This window comes from Nicotiana attenuata, chromosome 2 (assembly GCF_001879085.1).
Source record: "Nicotiana attenuata strain UT chromosome 2, NIATTr2, whole genome shotgun sequence".
NCBI lineage: Eukaryota > Viridiplantae > Streptophyta > Magnoliopsida > Solanales > Solanaceae > Nicotiana > Nicotiana attenuata.
The window spans coordinates 91,215,253-91,238,183 of record NC_031990.1 but is presented as its reverse complement, the minus strand read 5'-3'; the positions used below and the strand labels follow the sequence as shown (position 1 = coordinate 91,238,183).

The window sequence follows — 22,931 nt, the reverse complement described above, 5'->3', positions numbered from 1 at the left end:
ACTTTTTGGCGAAGGCGCATAGCCTTGATATAATGGCGAAGGCGCATAGCCTGAGTCCCGGTTCAACTGTTGTTGAACTTTCTGGTGAAGGCGCATAGCCTGTCTTGGTTCAACCGTAGTTGAACTTTTTGGCGAAGGCGCATAGCCTTGATTTAATGGCGAAGGCGCATAGCCTGAGTTCCGGTTCAACCGTAGTTGAACTTTCTGGTGAAGGCGCATAGCCTGTCTTGGTTCAACCGTAGTTGAACTTTTTGGCGAAGGCGCATAGCCTTGATATAATGGCGAAGGCGCATAGCCTGAGTTCCGGTTCAACTGTTGTTGAACTTAGTCGATTTTGACGGCGAAGGCTCATGGCCTGAGTCCCGGTTCAACCGTAGTTGAACTTTCTGGTGAAGGCGCATAGCCTGTCTTGGTTCAACCGTAGTTGAACTTTCTGGCGAAGGCGCATAGCCTTGATTTAATGGCGAAGGCGCATAGCCTGAGTTCCGGTTCAACTGTTGTTGAACTTAGTCGATTTTGACGGCGAAGGCTCATGGCCTGAGTCCCGGTTCAAATGTTGTTGAAATTTTTTAGGTTTCGTGGGTTTTTGGGTAGCTGAAGCTCGGTTTTGTATCGAGATCTTGAGCAGCTTAATCGTTATCTTCCTAACCGGGGTATGTAGGCTGTCTCGAAGCGATTCTCGATTTGAGATTCCCCCGCGCTGGTTTCCGCCTGGAGCCCTTATCAGGGATGTGGGAGATCTCTTACGAAGATTCTCCCCAAAAGAAGGGGGGGCGTTGTTGCTTCTTCTTGTTTGCACCATTCGATAGATGAGAGACAGAGGAACTGGACCTCGATTCGAGATCTTCGAGTTTCATCGGCCTGATATGCCGCTTTGGCTTGTTTATGCGGTGTTGTTCTTCCTATTCCGGCATTTCTTTCCTTTTGGTCCATGGAAGAACTACGCGATTTTGCTATGAAATCCCCACAGACGGTGCCAAATTGTTTGCTCAAAAGTTATTACATATCTTGTGAGTGTAAAACAATACAAATAATCACGGGAAAATTATAGCAAATCGTAATAATCCGTTGGACCAAATGAAAGAAACGAGAATAAATGCTCAGAATTAGGGGGAGAAACATTCGAAACCTTTATTGATAATATTTGTTCGGTCTGCCTCTCCATGAAGAGGTTCAGAGCCTTACAATGGTGTTTTCTCTTCCCATGAGATGGGTCTATTTTTCCCTTCTCTCTACTGTCTATAGTGGTGAAGAAGCAGCCCCTTTTTAGGGCTTCTACTCTTAGTATTTATAGCTGTGGGCTTCGTGAGCTGGCAATAAGTGGCCGTGACCACGTTGGGATCTCGCCTTTATGGTGGCGGATAGGCCATGGCCTTGTCGATCGCGGCGGATGCGGGTTGAACATCGTCAAGTCTGAGTGGTCGTACCACTAATTAATCATGAATTAGCTTGAAACGGGATTAGCCTCGTTAATTATCGTGGGGTCGGATTCTGACCCATACAGTGATCACTTTTGGTGATTTATATATATAATTTTATATATATGTAGTATAAGTATTTGTGAGAGTTAAGCTTTACGAAGTGGTGGTTACACCGATTATGTTATATGAAGTAGAGTGTTGGCCAGTTAAGAACTCTCATATCCAAAAGATGAAAGTAGCCGAGATGAGGATGTTGGGGTGGATGTGCAGGGATTTCAAGAAAGATAAGATTAGGAATAAATTTATTCAGGACAAGATGGGAGTGACCCCTATGGAGGACAAGATGCGTGAAGTGAGGTTAAGATGGTACAGGCATGTGAAGAGGAGAGCGTTGATGCCCCCGTGAGGAGTCGTGAGAAATTGGCTGTGGTGGGCATGGAGAGAGATAGAGGTAGGGCTAAGAAGTATTGGTATGAGATGATTAGGCAGGACGTAACGAAACTTAAGCTTACTAAGGACATGACCCTAAATAGGAGGATGTGGAGGTCGAGAATTATGGTAGAAAGGTTAGGGTTAGCTGGGTGTATTCCATTCTCATCCTAGTGGCAGTAGTATTAGTCTTGAAGTCTTTTTTTTTTCCCTCTCCGTAGAGCTATATTCCTACATGTTATTTCTTCGATTTAGCTAGTTTACCATATCGTTGTTGTTTATATATTGATGTTGTTATTGCTTATTGCTACCGTTCCTTTTCATTTTTTCTTTGAGCCGAGGGTCTTCGGAAATAGCTTCTTTACCTTCTCGAGATAGGAGGTAAGATCTGCGTACACACTATTCTCCTCAGACCCTACTTATGGGATTATACCGTATATGTTTACGTTGTAGTATAAGTATTAGATCGTCTATTATTACAATTTGATTTATAAGTGAGTTTAAGTTTGGGATTCTAATAGTTGTATGTATTAAAGTTTCATTTTATGTCCTAAATTGATAGTTATATAGGATTATTTTTTGTAACTAAAAAGACACTCTATTTTACCTAAATATCATTAAAATAAGTATTTCTTTTTTGTAACCAAAAAAGTAACTTAGTGGGCGTTTGGACATGAGAATTGTAAAATTCCGGAAAAAAGTAAAAAAAAAAAAAGATTAAGTAAAAATGGCATTTGAAAATTAGAGTTGTGTTTGGATATGGATATAATTTTGAGTTGTTTTTAATTTTTGTGTGATTTAAATAAAAATTTTGAAAAATAACTTTTTGGAGTTTTTCAAAATTTCAAAATTTTTTAAAATTTATCTTCAAGGAAAAATTAAAAATATTATGGTCAAATACTGATTTTGAAAAAAAGAAATCGAAAAAAAGTGGAAAAAAGTAGAGACAGGAGGAGGACCAAGGCAATATTATATGTGTCAAGAGTTAGGAAAACGTGGAAAAACAACTGCCCACCAATCTCATTAATTAATACTTTGATTAATTGTAGTAGTAGTAATACATAAATGTCCCAAGTCCCAGCTGATTTGTATAGTATTGTCATGTCTTGCAAGAAATGCATTATTAGAAATCCTAAAAATGCATCACCACCTTTAGATCTTGAATCTTACTTGTTCGGGGAGGCGGAGTCAGGATTTGAAATTATAGGTTCGGGATCTTACTCTTTTAAGTTGTTGGATTCTAAATTAATAATTTATACATGTTCAATAAATTTTTAAGGCAAATACATAGTTTGGACCAAGGCTACTGGGATCGACTGAATCCGTAGCTTCACTCTCCCTCCACGCCTGGTTGTTACATCCTGCATGCACTGATGTGCAGAGACGGATGAAGAATTTGAAGTAGTTTATGAGTTCCTATAGCGCCTTCAGTTTGATTTATGTAATAATAACTAGGTTCCTAATCACATATTTATAGATATTTAATGAATTTCTTAATATAAATGTTATTGGATTCACGTGAACCAGTAATTAGCAACTTAGATCCACCCATGCTGGCCTGCAAGCTTGTATAAAGTGAATAAACTTTAAGTTTTATACGCTGATATTGCGACCAAAAAAAAATTATATAATCAATACGATTTGAAAAAGTGTTCAAAACCACTTTTTGGTTTTTGAAAAACTCATTTTCGAAAAATTTCCAAAAACTTATAAAATTTCATAGACAAACATGTTTTTTTAAATCGAAAAAAGAAAGAAAAAAATATATGGACAAACGGGTCATAAAATTCACTTCACTAAATTATGTGCCTAATAATGTAACTGCTAATCTTTGCATGTAATTATTGTTCAATAAACACCAATATTATTCTTGTATATGACAGCAACAATAACACTTACATCTTTACCACCAAAGGATGTGGTGCAGTGAAGAGGGTTGCTCCTCCCTTAACCAGAGGTCTCGAGTTCGAGCCCTGATTATGGAAAAATCCTAGGTAGGGAGCGCTACCCCCGAATGGGGCCTTACCCGGCGCGAATCCGGATATAGTCGGGCTCCAATGCGGGTACCGGACACCGGGTGGGAAACCAAAAAAGAAAAAACACTTGCATCTTTGAAGAAAACAATGAAAAACTAGGATTTGAATGTCATGTTCTGCATGTTGCACTTTGATTTTGAGACTAAATGCAAAAAGAATATAAGTTACAAATTAAAAAAGCTGATTATTACATATAAATCTTGTAATAAACAAGTTAATCAATGGATGAAAAAAGGACTGTGTCCAAAATATACAACCTACATATTTCCATTCTGTAAATAGTTATTCCAGAACTAATAGTAGTTACTAACCTACTACCAAAACTTTGTACTCAACTCATGCTAATGAGCAGATTCAAGGAGCTCGCGCAACTATTTTCTGCTTCTCAGAAACTTGCATATTGCTGAGGCAAACGATTCAAAAAGCTCCCTTATTTTTTATCACTAGTTGTCTTCGGACGTTTCTGACTCGTCTCCTGTTGAAAGACAAATATTCAACAGATAAAAAATGTGTTTCACACTTGCTGTTATAGAGAGGAAAAAGATACTGAAAGTCGAGTTGCCAAACTAAAAATAAGTGGTTAAAGACGGGAAGTATAGTACAATGCGCTCCTCAAAGAGGAGGTGATTCGTACATACCGTTGGGTGTCAAGCACAAGATAGCATGAAACTAGTGGCGAGGCTAGAAATTCTAACAAGTGGATTCAAAAAATGCAAGAATGTCACTCCTAGGATTCAAACTTGCGATCTAAAGCAATATTTGAACAATCTTTGTCGTTACACTAAAAGCTTCCCTTGTCTAAATGGATTTCACCAGTTTATAAAACAACAACTACCAGCGGCGGAGCCACATGTATTCAAGGCCTTCGCTGGAAAATTATACTGTGTAGCTAGATGAAAAATTCCCTTTTATGTATATATATTATATATTGACTCCCCTTGACTTATTCCAGAGTTTACTTCTTATATATTTTGACTTCCCTTAGTGAAAAATCCTAGGTCCACAACTGACAACTACATCTTAGTCCCAAACAAGTTGGGATCGGCTACATGAATCCTCACTGACCATGTTTCTCCATTTAAGTCATGTCATCATCATACCAATTCACCAATATATATATATATATATATATATATATATATATATATATATATATANTTAGGTTAGTTAGGTATTTCCATTTCAAAAAAAAAAGTAAAAAATAAAAATTGGGTTGCGCTATATATATGAAAGAGTATACAATAATGATGTATTTGGCAAATCAAATACCATGGTCTAATAATCAAACATTCTGATTAGTTGATAATATTAGTATTAGTTGGAAATTTTGTGAAAGATTCCTGTGAAAAGTTTCATTAACGCGGAATTCGTGTCGAGTAGACCTTGTTGTTGTGAGAATTCTTAATTCATGAGTTGTTGGGAGGGATTTATGTCACCACAAACAGAGACTAAAGCAAGTGTTGGATTCAAAGCTGGTGTTAAAGAGTACAAATTGACTTATTATACTCCTGAGTACCAAACCAAGGATACTGATATATTGGCAGCATTCCGAGTAACTCCTCAACCTGGAGTTCCACCTGAAGAAGCAGGGGCCGCGGTAGCTGCCGAATCTTCTACTGGTACATGGACAACTGTATGGACCGATGGACTTACCAGCCTTGATCGTTACAAAGGGCGATGCTACCGCATCGAGCGTGTTGTTGGAGAAAAAGATCAATATATTGCTTATGTAGCTTACCCTTTAGACCTTTTTGAAGAAGGTTCTGTTACCAACATGTTTACTTCCATTGTAGGTAACGTATTTGGGTTCTAAAGCCCTGCGCGCTCTACGTCTGGAAGATCTGCGAATCCCTCCTGCTTATGTTAAAACTTTCCAAGGTCCGCCTCATGGGATCCAAGTTGAAAGAGATAAATTGAACAAGTATGGTCGTCCCCTGTTGGGATGTACTATTAAACCTAAATTGGGGTTATCTGCTAAAAACTACGGTAGAGCTGTTTATGAATGTCTTCGCGGTGGACTTGATTTTACCAAAGATGATGAGAACGTGAACTCACAACCATTTATGTGTTGGAGAGATCGTTTCTTATTTTGAGCCGAAGCAATTTATAAAGCACAGGCTGAAACAGGTGAAATAAAAGGGCATTACTTTATGCTACTGCAAATACATGCGAAGAAATGATCAAAAGAGCTGTATTTGCTAGAGAATTGGGCGTTCCGATCGTAATGCATGACTACTTAACTGGGGGATTCACCCGCAATACTAGCTTGGCTCATTATTGCCGAGATAATGGCCTACTTTTTCACATCCCCCGTGCAATGCATGCGGTTATAGATAGACAGAAGAATCATGGATAAAGGGATATAGTAGTAAACATGTCAACATCTAGAGATTAACGTACACAACGCCCGAAAAAGAAATAAAAGAAGACAGAAGTAAGGCAACCAATTGTGTCCTTTCTGCTCGTGATGTCCGAGACATTTGAGGAATCTCAGATATATCCATTTATTGCAAAAATATGGCGTCATTGAATGAAGAACAACCGCTACGGACATAATTTATGTTCAAAAAACTAGCCTCATTTTGAAACAAAGAACACTAAATCCCTCAATGTTTTAGTACCCAAAGACTTCAGCTTTAATCTACGTACTTTAGGCTTGGCTGGTAGGTACTGGCAAAAGAAAGAATAAAAGCAGAAACTAGCTACAAGAGGAAATTAATAAATGAGGTTGGACTATTTAAATATTGGGACATTAAGATTGATATTTCTCCGCTTTTGTAAGAGTAGTATGGCCGATTGAAAATGCGTACAGAGAGGGACAGATAGGGAAAGTACCCATTCCAGGAACTTGATAATCATTCACTACTTTGAAATTTTTGTACGTGTATCCGACAAAGTTGATGTCCTTAGACGAGAGCATCTGCATGCATGGTAAGAATAAGATAGATAGGTCATACAAGAAACTGCGGAAACCAAAATTATACAAAGTATGAAAGGAACAACAATAGGAAAAAACGAAGCAATTATGTATGTATGCATGGTTATGACAAACACTTATTTTAAACAATGTCATGTTCATCATTGTGCCCGATGTAACATGTTGTGTACATGTCAAAAATTACCGATATTGCTACGAGGTAAGTGAATGTAGAATCAAACTACATGCCCACATGATTATGAGAGTGAATACCTTTCTCCAAGGACCAGATCTTGATCCACTCTGAGAATGAGATTCAGACTGCAGAGCCAACGAAAAGATTTCAAAAGCTAGTAAAATATTTAAAAATAGTAAATTAAGAGAAAAGGGATATTCCAACCAACAAAGGTTGTGGCGGAGTGGTAAGTACTCATTCATCCTTTACCAGATGTCTCGGGTTCGAGCCCCGTGTATAGAGTCGCTTTTGTTGGGGAGTGCTTTATCCCAATGTGGGACTTGAAGCTGGATTTAGTCTTGGCCCCAATGCGAGTATCGGACACCCGGCACGAAAACCAAATAAAAACAAGGGACATTTCATTGGGGCTTTGGTCTAGTCGTAAGAGCGCAGCGTATGATGTGCGGGTTAGGCGCATGCAACGGGTTTGAAACTACAACAAATGCCTGGTATTTAAGTGGATCATCCACTGAGTTCCAAACGATGTGCCACTGGCCACCGCGGATTTCCCGGTTATCAATTTTTAAAAGAAAAAGGGGACAGGGACGGAGATACCTCCTCAAACTTCTCAAAATTTTGGGTGTCCAACTCATCATTGACTTCAGGAATGAAGGCAGCTTCCATTTGATAGATTCTATCCCAATCTATCCCTTTAAACCACGAGTGGACCTGAGATGAAAAGAAAATAGAGGAGAAAAAAAAGAAATCACCAGGTTACGGTTGCAGTTAATCCCTAAACCGGCTACAGGACATAGCGTAGGACACACCATACAACACCTTTATTTCATCTGCGCCGTTGGAACCAAGTCTCTCGGTGACATTACAAAGAAGTTTGCTTATAATATCTTTCGCTTCTGGAGATAACTTTGCTTCTTCAGGAAATTTTAAATGATTTTTCCAGTTTACTATCTGCAAGGACAAAAGGAAATTTCCTGAGATGATAAAATTCCATGGGAGCTTTCATCTAGTATTTTGTGAAAGGAGAAACTGTTTGACGAATCAATAGAATATATTAAGGCATCCAGAAAGCCGAAAAGAAAAAAAAAAGAAACAAAAAGAACATATACAGGTAGTCATAATTGATCACCTTCCTACAAGTTGACATGGGATCATCAGAATAGAAAGGCGGATAACCGACAAGCATTTCGTACATAATAGCACCGAGCGACCACCTGCAGAATAAAAGCAAATTTATAGCAAATGGATGCGGAAAGAAGAAACACATAAAGCGTATCAACTAGAATCCACCCCTCCCTAAGACAGTTCCCTTAAAAAGATAACACAAACGGAAGAGAAAATGAGAAAAGGACGAGGGAGAAGAGAAGGGGTGGCGCTGAGCAGGGAAAGAACCAGTGGCAAAGCCACATTCAACCAAGGGGTGTCAGTCGACACCCCTTCACCGGAAAATTATACTATATTGCTAGATAATTTTTTTATTTTATGTATATTTACTATGCGTTGACTGCCCTCGACTTTTTGATGTATCTAATTTTGTATGTTTTGACACCCCTTGGTAAAAATCCTGACTCTGCCACTAAAAAGAACCGCTTGAAATTGCACAATGGAGCTACTCCTTTGAAAGACATACGGTCAATGTTTCCCCAAATTTACGAAAACCAAAAAAACGTGCATTCCAACTCCTCATTATTTAATACAGAAGTGTACTAACCAGTCACATTCCATGCCATAACCTTTCTTCAGCAGGACCTCAGGAGCAATATAGTCTGGTGTGCCCACTGTGGAATAGGCCTGGATTTCCCAAACACGGACAATTAAATAAACAAGGGGAACAACATCAATAAACACTCATAAAATCACATAAAGAATGTTGCTTCTAAGGTCAACAATTAAACAGTACATGATACTCCCTCTGTCCCAATTTATATGACGGTGTTTGACTGGGCATGGAGTTTAAGTAAAGAAAGGAAGACTTTTGAAACTTGTGGTCTGAAATGAGTCATAGATATTTGTGTGGCTATATATCATCTCATTAAGGGTAAAATGAGCATTTAAAAGTTAAATTGTTACTAAATATAAAAAGGTATTATTCTTTTTGTGACTGACTAAAAAAGAAAGAGTGTCACATAAATTGGAACGGAGGGAGTAGTAATGATTGTTTCATCTTCATTACCAACCAGGGAATGACATAGTGAAGTAGAGTCCCCTAAATATTATAAGAAACGGGAAAAGAAGTACGACGAATGGGAATACCCACATGGTAAAGAAACTTACAAGCATCCTCCTATTTTTTTGCCAGTGTTCTAGCTGCTCTTGCTGAGTGCGTTTGGGAGCGGGAGGGCTATCACTCCTGGAACCTCCATTGGCACTATCCCCGACTGAGAAATCCTTCTCTTCCAGGGTACTACAGTCTAACGGCTTACATAATCCAAAATCTGATAGTTTTAAATGACCATATCTATCGAGGAGCAGGTTATCAGGCTTAATGTCTCTGCAACAAATAAAAGGTGGCTGCACAAAGTTAGAGTGTTTAATTGTGTTATCAAAGGCGAAAAGCGCAAAAAACCTCTATGGTCCATTGGGGCTTTAAGCGCAAAGCGCAAATAAAATGTGGGTTTTAATGAAGAGAGGTCATACATGTCCAAGACTAATAATTTACGCATGAATCAAAGAAAAAGAAAAAAAATACGATAAAGCGAAATATCAATTGTTTAATGTCGTATCTTCAGGATTACGCTCATTGGCAAGGAAAAGTATGCCTTAGAGCCTTGATGATGACGAGGAAGCGCCCATTAAGCGAGGCGAAGCGCTCAACATGTTTTGTGCCTCACTTCAGGGCTTAAGCGCACTTTAAGCGCGCCTTTGACAACTTAAAGAAGTCCAGAGCCAATATAAAAAAAGATCATAACAAACTACATCGCTGTATCAAATCAAGCCACAACCTATGTATGTAGTTATGTTTATGGATAGATTCAATTGCCAAAACAGTCTCTGCGACATAAAATCTAGCTTCATCTTCGGTTAATATATCCTTCCTCATGAGAAGTGTCATCATATCTCCACCAGGTAGATATTCCATAACAAGATACAGATAGTCGTCATCTTGGAAAGAATAATACAGTTTGACGATGCAATCACTGTCAACCTCCGCGAGAAGATTTCTTTCAGCTTTCACATGCTCGACCTAAAATACGAAAAAGCTAAGGACCAGTAAAAATATAATTGTCGAATCAATTGTAGCATTTTGATGACCATAATCATATATACCTGTCCTCTACGAAGCATTTCTGATTTCTTAAGCTTCTTCATTGCATATACCTGACCAGTTGTTTTCTCCTTACAGATTCTGACCTGTAATAACAGAGAAACCAATCATGCGATTGGCTTTTTTTCGACAAAGAACTAGCTTTAAGTACCATTAAAAATTATGAAATTAACAGCATAGTTAACCTATGAATATTAATACCGTAAACCACAAATATACCTCGAGTGATAGAGATAACTGTAGGAAATTAGTACCATAAACCACAAATATAGATTACATTGTCATAAAATATCAGTTACAAACTAATTTCTGGATACTGATACCGTAAAATATTCACACGATTCACCACCGAGGAGCAATAAAATGCAATTCATCATCTATATTTTCTCACAGCATAGAGAAATAAGGAACCGTAAATTATACTATTTTATATAAGAAATTTTAACTTCCAAATACAGAGTAAAGGCAAAAAGAAAGGCTGTGGAGAACAGAAAATTGCACCAGTGACAGAATAAATGAAGAGGAACATAGTTGTTTTTGATAGAAACATTACCTCTCCAAAAGCACCCTTTCCAATCATCGTTAATAACTCAAAATCATCAGCTCCCATTTTATGCCTTTGGAGTCGCATGTATTCAGTTTCCTTCTTTTCTAAAAATTTCAGTAGGTTATTTTGATCTTCCTCGGAGACATCAGCATCTACCAACTTCTTTTCTAGCAAAATTCGCCTGCAAGATAAAAGAGAAAAAGGAAATGGATAGAATTTAAAGCATTATAGATGCCAGAAAAGTTCAGAAATATCAAGTTATTATTCTTAAACAAAGCAAAACAGTAAAATAAGAAAGAGCGAAAAGGAAAGGGGATGACTATCGTGTAATAAGAACTTTTAAAACAACGAGTTCAGGTTAATATGGAACTACATTTTCTCCATATGTTGTTTTTATTGGTTCCGCACAACACCGCATAGAGACGAGAAATTATGTTCTATACTTTACTAGCATTGTTAAAGGAATTATATTATCATCACAAAGCAAAAAAAGAAGGGTGAAATCTGAAGCAAAAAATGATTTTACGGGGATGCCAAAGGTACGGCTTAAGCCAATAGAAAGTATTCCAACGTCTCACCAAGCGCCAGATCCAACATCCTTACTCTTCTTCGCCAATCTTAAGCATTTTTTTTCTAAAAAAAAAAGAAAAGAAGTGCATAATGTCCGTTTGGAGGGTCTGGGTATACAAAATAGCCAAATGTTGTTTTAAATGTTCTCCTTTTCTCTTTAATCGGCTCAAATGCTCACAGGATTAAGCAAGTACGGAAGGTATTACTGCTACTAAAATCATAGTCAGCCAGTAGCAGAGCTAGGATTTTCACTTAAGGGGTGTCAGAATTTAAAAGTAAAGGGAATTCAACACATAGTATATATACATAAAAAAAATTAGCTATTGAAACCGTGTAATTTTCCGCGAAGGGGTGTCAATAACACCCCTTGGATCCATGTGGCTCCGCCGCTGAGTTCAGCATACCGATTGAACCTCTCCATCTATGGAGGAACATGTCTCTAATGAAACTAAGGAACAAAGTAATGTTGCATGAAAAACTAATAGGTCTAGTAACAAGGAAAGAATGAAACTAGCATCAATGTCGTACCGCTCCCTTCTCTCCTGCAAATTTTTCATCTGCTCTCGGTAATGTTTCTCGATGTATTGCTTTGCTGCAGCGACTCTCTGCTTTGTTATATTGGAAGCCTCTTCAGCTGACGCCGGCTTGCCATCTTCTCTTCCACTAGCCATTGAATCCTTCTTTGTTGACGCCAATTTTTGGAACCAACCTCTTGCTGAATCCATTCACATATCCTCAGCGCGTGAAGCAAAGCATAAAGAATCCTCAAACCACATACACATTGTAATCGGACTTAAACTCATACCGAAAGTTGAAAACCTATTAACAAAACATAAAGGCATCACTTCAATGCAGAACAAATGAACTAATCTGTTTTTGACATTAATACTAGTTAAATCCAAGTTTCGCTTGGTTTTCCACTAACATCAAGATTTCAATATTAAACATCATAATTACCAAAAAACACAAATAGGAATCAATTCAACACATATATTACCAAAGTCATCTCCTTTTGACAATGACAGTAGTAAAATCCACGTTTTGTTTGGTTTTCCAACAAAATCAAGATTTCAATTTTAAACCATCATAATTACCAAAAACACACATAGGAATCACTTCATCGCGGAACAAATAAAGTAATCTGTTTTTGACATTAACACTAGTTAAATCCAAGTTTTGTTTCGTTTTCCACTGCAATCAAGATTTCATTTTGAACCAACATAATTACCAAAAACACATATATGAATCAATTCAATGCAGAAAATACCAAAGTCATCTCCTTTTAACAATGGCATTAGTTAAATCCAACGGTAAAGTTGTCTCCGTATGACCTATAGGTCACGGATTCGAGCCGTGGAAGCAGTCTCTAATATTTGCATTAGGTTAGGCTGCCTACATCAAGGGTGTGACCCTTCCTGGACCCTGCGCAAACACGGGATGCCTTATGCACCGGGCTGCCCTTTTAGTAGTTAAATCCAACTTTTGTTTGGTTTTCCGCCAAAATTAAGATTTCATTCCGAACCATCATAATTACCAAAAACACACATAGGAATCAATTCAATGCAGAACATATTAAAGTCATTTGCTACTACCGATAATAAAATGGACCTTGGGTCTAACTCAACCTCAAAATTTAGCTTGCTCAAAATCATACAAGGAGACAACTCATTTCATCAACCAATGTGGTAAAATCTAACAGCTCCCTTTGTTTGGTTTTCCACCAAAATCAAGATATTACCAAAAATAGAATAATGAGCAATAATAAGGGCCCGTTTGGCCATAAAAATTTCAATTTTTTCGGAGTCAGTGTTTGGCCATGAAAATTCAAATTTACTTGAAGTTGAATTTCAATTTTTTTCGGAAATTTGACGAACTCCAAAAAACAATTTTTCTCTTCAAATCACTCATAAAAATTCAAATGCAGCTCCAAATTGTATTCATGTCCAAACACAACTCTAATTTTCAAATACCATTTTCACTTGATTTTTTTTTTTTAACCTTTTTTTCAGAATTTCACAATTCTTATGTCCAAACGCGCACTAAGTCTTTTCTCATAAAGATGTATAAAATATGATTATTAAAGTAGCAGATCCAATCCAATCATGAGTAATGATGCAATTTTCTTCAAAGATCAAAACTTTATTTCAAATTAAAACAAACCCAACAAGGAAATAAAGAATCTTGCAAAACTCACATTCATTTCTGATGATTTTCTTGAAATTATGAGCACATGCAAATTTGACAAACTCCCATATTAACATTTATTTCACACATCAAAATTAATGAAGAATTCATGTAACATAAATTGTATAATAAACTTGCCCACGTCATTTTAATAAAATCAAATTCAAAAGAATATGAAATAAAAACACCCAAAATATAATAATACAGACCCACTTACTGAAAAATCTTGGTGAAGAAGAAGATGAGATTAACAGTAATCAGATTGCATAAAAAGGGTGTACAATTATATATATAATGAATATGGATAAATAGTGAAAGAGATATGAAGGTGAATAAAATCTTTGTGTTATGTACTTTTTTTTTTCTATTTTTTTTTTGTTTTTTGTTTTTTACGTGGAAGTTAAAAAAAAATGGGAAAGAAGAAGAAGAGACAGTTAAGCGGCAGTTTCGCAAGTTAGAATTGACTATTGGATCAGCTTCCTCCGCTTCCCTTTTTATTGTTTTTTTTTAACCAACTATTATAGTATTTTAATTTAATATAGTAAGTTATTTGCTTTACTAAATTACTAGATTAAGTTTATTACATATACAGTCAAACTCGTTTATTCTGAATATTTTTTGATGTTATAGTGAAATGTTGTTATATAGAACATATATTATAACATAATATGAAAACTGATTCCGGAAAAGTTTGGCTTTTACAGTAAGATATTGTTACATAGGGATGTTGTTATAGAATGTTTGATTGTAGTTACATGTTGTTACAGGCTTTGTTTATTTAATAGTATAAAATAACTTTATATTATCAGCATATTGAAGTTAAACTCGTTTTAGAACTTGCGTGTACTCCAATTAATTCGTGAATAATGATAATTAAATCCACGAACGTGGAACTGAGTCATTTCCCCAATAATTAAGCACGAAATGGAGAATCTTTCGATAGAGATGTTTTGTATTTTTACTAGGCTTATTATGTGAAAATTCAGGGTAAAATTTCGCAAGTTATTCCTTTTTGTATCAATCGTTTAATGTATTGTCTTCCTTTTAGTTCTCTTGCGACTGATGAACTTTTTATACCAGGATTTAAAAATCGTGTTGGAACAAACTGAAGATATTATGAGAAAACGTTTGACTACCGTCTAAAAATTCGTAAGTTATTGCCTACGCTAGACCACGGTCTAATATTTTGTGAGCAAACTGATAATTATATGAATAAATGTTTAGGAATAATTAATAATTTCCCAAGGACTATATTTGTACGGCTTTTCAGAATATAGACAAAATCCAAACAATAATCTAAAAAGGGAATATTTATATAAATTAATCAAATCCGAATTAGTCAAGTAAATAAAATTTAATATCAGATAATTAAAAGAAATATGTTCCACGTTTTGTCGTTCCATGCCAATCAAATCTAATTCTTATTTAGTAATGAAAGTTGACCATTTTTGTTGTCTCATGGATGTGTACATGGGAGCAACAAATCATGTGTAAGTTGACAGGTAATATTTTATTCATTTGCCTTTAATACCTTAAACAATTACAGTTGTTTTTCATGTTGTCTTCTTTGCACGATGCCCAATTGTCTATATCCTAATATTTATATCTATCTATATAGAATAGCAGAAGTAAATTCATATTATTATGCCAAGTGTTAAAATAATAATTGAACATATGTTAAATTTTAGGACAAATCTCCAACTAATTTAGAGGTACAAAAATAATTTAAAATAGAAAATAAGTCCAAATTTAAAATTCTAATTCAGTTTATATCAACATCCGAGTCCCACGTTTTTGCTCCCTTTCAAGGTCTCAAGTTCGAAACCCACTGGGTGCAAACAATTTCTGAGGGCCTGGTGGCAATAGACATGAGCCTTGGGGTTTGCTCCCTTTCAAGGTCTCAAGTTCGAAACCCACTGGGTGCAAACAATTTCTGAGGGCCATCGGACTGGGTAAAACCTGAATTAACCGTGGTGCACTTGCAGGAAACTCCTTGCCGAGGGCCTGTGCACCCCCGGAATTAGCCGGGCTCTTAGAGACTCGGACACCCGGTACAAATCAAAAAAAAAAAAAAAACAAGTTCAAAAAATTAAAAACTTCCAATTTCAGTTTCATCAATATTGAGTCCCACGTTTACTGTTTTTTTTTTAAAATATTTGTTAAACCTGAAAAATCAAAGTAACAAAAAAACTACTTTGATCCACGTTAAAAACTGACTTTCACTTTTGGAATTTGATTCACAAAGAAACAAGAAGAAATAATTTAAATAAAAAAAACAAAAACAAAACAAAACCCACGATCATCTTCCCAAACGTGAGTATCCTAACCTAACTTCATAATTTATCCACTATCTCCATAACTACAAATAATGTTTTATGCAACTCCTCCTTTTAATTTCTTTTCCATTCCCTTTTTTTTTCTGTGCTCAGAATACAGAACTTTGCAAAAATAAGCTACAAGAGGAGGAGGCAGCAGAAGAAGCTAAGGAATCTGCCTGATTTTAAGACACTTAAATCAGCAGACAAATGTAATATTTGTTTTTCTGGATTCTCCTCTTGCTTCCCCGTACGTATAGTCTATAACTGCTCCTGAGTTTTTGTATCAAAACCAACTTTATTTGCGATCATACTTACTATGTTCTCAATCAAAAAAAAAAAAAAAAGAATGGTTCAAATGTGAGAAATCTCCGTTGGTTTCAAGCCTGAAATACCATATTGTATAGAGTTGATTTTATAGGATGCGAAGGTAACGTATTCATAATTAATTTTTTTATACTTCCTCTTCTCTGTTGTTATAGTTCATAAATTTTCGGTAATTTTCAATTCAATAAAACTTTTCATGTAAAACTACTTGTATAGTACTCTTAGTTCTCTTTCTGTTTCTAACGTTACTTTACAATTGTGTATGAATTTCCAGAAATCCTCAAATACGTGAAACTATCCACATGAAACAATTATATGGAGTATCCTTATTTCTATTTATGTGGAGTATCTTCTTTTGAGGTAACGTATTCATAATGAGTTTTTTATACTTCATATTCTTTGCTGTTATAGATCATAAATTTTCGATAATTTTTAATTCAATGAAACTTTCCATGTAAAACTACTTATGTACTACCCTTAGTTCTCTTTCTGTTTCTAACGTTACTTTCACAATTGTGTATGATTTTCCAGAAATCCTCATATGAATGAAACTATCTACATGAAACGATTATGTGGAGTATCTTTATTTCTAAACCTTCGCGTTCGCGATGGTCTGTCCCCCCTAACCATCGCATTCGCGGGCCTGGGACCACGTTCGCGAAGAGCAACTCGATGATTTCCCCAGCCCACCTCCATTACACTACGCATTCGCGTAAGGTCGGTCGCGTTCGCGAAGCGCTAACCCCCCAGTGCTCCGCGTTCGCGACCAAGGACTCGCGTTCGCGTAGAAGAAATCCCTCCCCAGCCCAACTTGCACTTCGCGTTCGCGAGAGTTGCTTCGCGAACGCGAAGCACAAAGCATCAGCATACCAGAAGCAGCAACACAGCAGATTTTCTAAGTGTAAATCACCCCGTAGCCTATCCGAAACTCACTCGAGCCTTCGGGGCTCCAAACCAAACATGCACACAAATCCAAAAATATCATTCAGACTTGCTCGTGCGATCAAATTACCAAAATAACACCTACAACTACGAGTTTAGCATCAAATTGCATAAAATTTTCATGAAAGTTCACAAGTTCATATTATTATGCCAAGTGTCAAAACAATAATTGAACATATGTTAAATTTTAGGACAAACCTCCAACTAATTTAGAGGTTCAAAAATAATTTACAATAGAAAATAAGTCCAAATTTAAAATTCTAATTCAGTTTATATCAACATCTGAGTCCCACGTTTTTGGGCAATTTTATTTATTTGTTAAAATAAGTTCAAAGTCCCATGTTTTTGGGCTGTTTTTTTTTTATTCGTTAAAACAAGTTCAAAAAATTAAAAACTTCCAATTCACTTTCATCAATATTGAGTCCCACGTTTATTGGACTATTTTTTTTTTAAATATTTGTTAAACCTGAAAAATAAAAGTAAAAAAAACTACTTTAATCCACGTTAAAAAGTCACTTGCACTTTTGGAATTTGATTCACAAAGAAACAGGAAGAAATAATTTAAATAAAAAAAACAAAAACAAAACAAAACCCACGATCATCTTCCTAAACGTGAGTATCCTAACCTAACTCCATAATTTATCCACTATCTCCATAACTACAAATAATGTTTTATGCAACTCCTCCTTTTAATTTTTTTTCCATTCCCTTTTTTTCTGTGCTCAGAATACAGAACTTTGCAAATATAAGCTACAAGAGGAGGAAGCAGCAGCAGAAGCTAAGGAATCTGCCTGATTTTAAGACACTTAAATCAGCAGGCAAATATAATATTTTTTTTTCTGGATTCTCCTCTTGCTTCCCCGTACGTATAGTCTATAACTGCTCCTGAGTTTTTGTATCAAAACCAACTTTATTTGCGATCATTCTTACTATGTTCTCAATCAAAAAAAAAAAAGAGTGGTTCAAATGTGAGAAATCCCCGTTGGTTTCAAGCCTGAAATACCATATTGTATAGAGTTGATTTTATAGGATGCGAAGGCAACGTATTCATAATTGATTTTTTTATACTTCCTCTTCTCTGTTGTTATAGTTCATAAATTTTCGGCAATTTTCAATTCAATAAAACTTTCCATGTAAAACTACTTGTATAGTACTCTTAGTTCTCTTTCTGTTTCTAACGTTACTTTCAAAATTGTGTATGAATTTCCAGAAATCCACAAATACGTGAAACTATCCACATGAAACAATTATATGGAGTATCTTTATTTCTATTTATGTGGAGTATCTTCTTTTGAGGTAACGTGTTCATAATTGAGTTTTTTATACTTCATATTCTTTGCTGTTATAGTTCATAAATTTTCGATAATTTTTAATTCAATGAAACTTTCCATGTAAAACTACTTATGTAGTACCCTTAGTTCTCTTTCTGTTTCTAACGTTACTTTCACAATTGTGTATGAATTTCCAAAAATCCTCAAATACATGAAACTATCTACATGAAACGATTATGTGGAGTATCCTTATTTCTATTTATATGGAGTATCTTCGTTTGAATTTACTAATTTTGTTGTAAAGGTTGATGAACCAACTAGGAAAATAATTGCTGAGATTATTCCTGAAATGTTTGTAGGGTCAGCTCCCATATAGGAAGAGATGGATAGCAACAAATCTGTCATGCTGATTAAAAAAATACAACGCGCGGATGCAAATACTAAATTTATAATGCTTAAAAGAATTTACTAATGAAGTTTTGGAATAATGCAACACTGTCCTTCAGAGTAATCATTCCCTGATTGCGCATGTATACACTAGGAATTTGATATATCTGAAAGTGAAATTTCGTAAGTTTATTTATTTCTTCTGTTTAAGTTGTTGGTGATACTGTATTGCCAAAACATTAGATAAATGTCTTAATTAGGTGAGGTAGTTGGAAAAGTTTTATTCTATAAAATGTGTCATTATGTTCGAACAATTCTATCTTATTATCATAACATGTTCACTCCGAAAAGTTCACATGTAGGAAAAATTCTACCTTTCATATGGTTTGCATTGTGCGTAAGATTCAATACAAAATCGTTGTTGCATGTGCGCACATGCAGGATTTAATCTTACTGGAGGAAGGTCTAAGGTTAGTTCTGGTGGTTCCTTTTCCTTTTTTGTATTTCCATAATAAGTAGATCTTTCTCTATATAATATGAAGGGTTGTTTCGTAATACAATTCTCTCATGTGAGTAAAGACAAAAAGTTAGCATGGTTATTGTTTTATTAGGGATTTTTCACTCGCATGATATGACCCGACAACAACGTATAGATACTCGTCACCTCACCTATACGTCGTTCTCAACAACTAAATACATAACAAATAAGGCAACAATACCTAATCCCTCAAGCTAAGGTTAGCCAGAACACTTACCTCGATTCCACGGCCAAACTCAAGCCTCAAACACCGCTTTTCCCTTAGTTTCCACTTCCAATCCACTCGTATCTAATCATAATTAAATTAATAATATTAATTATCTCTAAAGAAATCAATTCCAATACAAAATTACAAGTTTCCCAACATTTTTTCCAAAAAGTCAAAAAATCGACCCCGGGCCCGCTTGGTCAAAACTCGAGGTTCGGACCAAAACCCATTCACTCATTCACCCACGAGCTCAAATATGTAATTAGTTTCGAAATCCGACCCCAAATAGAGGTCTAAATTTCAATTATAGAAAAATCCCTAATTCTACCCAACCCCCAATTTCTATCATGAGAACCCAAGATTTTAGGTTGAAAATTGATGAAAAACAATGGGTAATTGGAAGAAAGTAGTTTAGAATCATTTACCAACACTTTGGGGAAGAACTTGTCTCACGAAAATCGCCTCTAAGCCTTCTTGGTTTTGAAAATATGAGAGAATGGCCAATTCTTGTTTTTGATTCGGTTTTTAAAACACTAGACAGGTCTTTAGCACGTTCGCGATGGACCTGTCGCGTTCGCGGTGCATTGCGGCCAAAAGGACCTTCGCGTTCGCGATGGTCTGTCCCCCGTGACCATCGCGTTCGCGGGCCTGGGACCGCGTTCGCGAAGAGCAACTCGATGATTTCCCCAGCCCACCTCCATTACACTACGCGTTCGCGTAATGTCGGTCGCGTTCGCGAAAGGCTAACCCCCCAGTGCTCCGCGTTCGCAACCAAGGCCTCGCGTTCGCGTACAAGAAACTCCCCAGCCCAGCTTGCACTTCGCGTTCGCGAGAGTTGCTTCGCGAACACGAAGCACAAAGCATCAGCATACCAGAAGCAGCAACACAGCAGATTTTCTAAGTGTAAATCACCCCGTAGCCTATCCGAAACTCACCCGAGCCCTCGGGGCTCCAAACCAAACATGCACACAAGTCTAAAAATATCATTTGGACTTGCTCGTGCGATCAAATCACCAAAATAACACCTAGAACTACGAGTTTAGCATCAAATTGCATGAAATTTTCAAGTTCTATTTTCTTAACCAATGGTCCAAATTACGTCAAATCAGTCCCGTTCCTCACCAAATTTCACAGATAGGGTAAATATCATAACAGACCTGTACCGAGCTCCGAAACCACAATACGGACCCGGTATCAACAAAATCAATTATTAAACCAATTCTTAAAACCTTTATATTTCCAGTTTAACAATTTTCTTCAAAAATTCATTTCTCGGGCTAGGGACCTCAGAATTCAATTCCGGGCATACGCCCACATCCCATATTTTTCTACGGACCCTCCGGGACCGTCAAATCACGGGTCCGGGTCCGTTTACTCAAAATGTTGACCGAAGTCAACTAAAATCAAATTTTAAAGGCAAATCTCAATATTTTCTCAAATTTTCACATAAAGGTTTTTCGGAAACGCGCCCGGACTGCGCACGCAAATTGAGGAGAAAGAAAATAAGGTTTTGAAGGCCTCGGAACCCCGAATTGGGTTCTGAAACACGAGATGACCTTTCGGGTCATCACATTCATCACCTCTAAAAAAATCGTTCGTCCTCGAACGGACATAGAAAAGTACCTGAGCTAGGGAAAAGTTGCGGATATCTGCTCCGCATATCGGACTCGGACTCCCAGGTAGCTGCCTCCACAAGCTGACCTCTCCACTTCTCATGAATCGAAGGATAATTCTTCGATCTCAACTGACGAACCTGACGGTCTAGAATAGTTAGCGGCTCCTCCTCGTAGGTCAAATCCTTGTCCAACTGGACAGTGCTGAAATCTAACACGTGGGATGAATCGTCGTGATACTTCTGAAGCATGGACACATGAAACACTGGATGTACCGCTGATAAGCCTGGTGGCAACGCAAGTCTATAAGCCACCTCTCCCACTCGATCAAGAATCTCAAGAGGACCGATGAACCTAGGGCTTAACTTGCCCTTCTTCCCAAACCGCATCACACCCTTCATGGGTGACACCCGAAGCAATACTCTCTCACCGACCACGAATGCCACATCACGAACCTTACGGTCGGCATAACTCTGTTTCCTGGACTAAGCTGTGCGAAGTCTATCCTGAATGATCTTAACCTTATCTAAGGCATCCTGTACCAAATCTGTGCCCTATAACCGAGCCTCTCCCGGCTCAAACCACCCAACTGGCGATCGACATCGTCTACCATATAATGCCTCATAGGGAGCCATCTGGATGCTCGACTGATAGCTGTTGTTCTAGGCAAACTCCGCTAATGGCAAGAACTGATCCCAAGAACCTCCGAAATCTGAATAGTACGCTAGGATTGTCTGTCCGTCTGGGATGAAATGCTGTGCTTAGCTTGACCCACATACCCAACTCACGTTGCACTGCCCTCCAGAAATGCGAGGTAAACTGCGTACCTCGGTCAGAAATGATAGACACGGGCACACCATGAAGACGAATGATCTCACGGATATAGATCTCTGCCAACCGCTCCGAAGAATAGGAAACTGCCACAGGAATGAAATGCGCTGACTTAGTCGGCCTATCCACAATAACCCACACTGTGTCGAACTTCCTCTGAGTCCGTGGGAGTCCAACAACGAAGTCCATAGTGGCACGCTCCCACTTCCACTCAGGAATCTCGATCTTCAGAAGCAAGACACCTGGTCTCTGATGCTCGTATTTTACTTGTTGACAATTCAAACACCGAGCTACATATGCAACAATATCCTTCTTCATCCTCCTCCACCAATAATGCTGCCGCAAGTCCTGGTACATCTTAGTGGCGCCCGGATGAATAGAATACCGGGAACTATGGGCCTCCTCTAGAATCAACTCGCGAATCCCATCCACATTAGGAACACAAACACGACCTTGCTTCCTCAAAACTCCATCATCTCCAATTGTAACCTGCTTGACATCTCCGTGCCGCACTGTGTCCCTAAGGACAAGCAAATGATGATTATCATACTGCCGCTCCCTGATACGCTCAAACAAGGAAGACCGAGCGACTGTACAAGCTAGAACACGACTGGGCTCAGAAACATCTAACCTCACGAACTGATTGGCCAAACCCTGAACATCTAATGCAAGCGGTCTCTCACCGACTGGAATATACGCAAGGCTGCCCATACTAGCTGACTTCCTACTCAAAGCATCGGCCACTATATTGGCCTTCCCGGGATGATACAAAATGGTGATATCATAGTCTTTCAATTGCTCCAACCACCTCCTCTGCTTGGACAAATACTGCAAACTCTTATGATCCGTGAACACCTCACACGACACCATATAGATAGTGCCTCCAAATCTTCAGCGCGTGAACAATGGCTGCTAACTCCAAGTCATGAACTGGAAA

General features: G+C 37.4%; 1 protein-coding gene across 3 annotated transcripts; it reads right to left on the bottom strand.

Moving 5' to 3' along the window:
• Positions 5,935-13,951, bottom strand: LOC109214930 (serine/threonine-protein kinase tricorner-like). 3 transcript variants are annotated; one of them, XM_019378906.1, is made up of 13 exons: positions 13,780-13,951; positions 11,907-12,197; positions 10,815-10,989; positions 10,264-10,347; positions 9,939-10,180; positions 9,271-9,487; positions 8,708-8,787; positions 8,126-8,210; positions 7,816-7,947; positions 7,594-7,707; positions 7,077-7,124; positions 6,722-6,806; positions 5,935-6,004 (listed from the first exon to the last, which is right to left on the bottom strand). In XM_019378906.1, the coding sequence occupies exons 2-13, from the start codon at positions 12,101-12,103 to the stop codon at positions 5,991-5,993; spliced, it is 1,473 nt and encodes a 490-aa protein (XP_019234451.1). In that variant the 5' UTR covers positions 12,104-12,197; positions 13,780-13,951; the 3' UTR covers positions 5,935-5,990. The 3 variants fall into 3 exon arrangements, with proteins under 3 accessions (XP_019234451.1, XP_019234459.1, XP_019234468.1); XM_019378914.1 differs by having other exon boundaries at positions 13,772-13,943; XM_019378923.1 differs by lacking the exon at positions 13,780-13,951 and adding an exon at positions 13,573-13,641.

What these genes read in the sequence shown, in the direction of transcription:
- LOC109214930 (XM_019378906.1), bottom strand. Translation starts at nt 12,103, where the DNA reads ATGGATTCAGCAAGAGGTTGGTTCCAAAAATTGGCGTCAACAAAGAAG. An exon ending in TATGGCATGGAATGTGACTG is followed by an intron (nt 8,211 to 8,707) that starts GTTAGTACACTT and finishes TTTATTCTGCAG; the next exon opens with GTGGTCGCTCGGTGCTATTA. An exon ending in CCATGTCAACTTGTAGGAAG is followed by an intron (nt 7,948 to 8,125) that starts GTGATCAATTAT and finishes TTGTCCTTGCAG; the next exon opens with ATAGTAAACTGGAAAAATCA.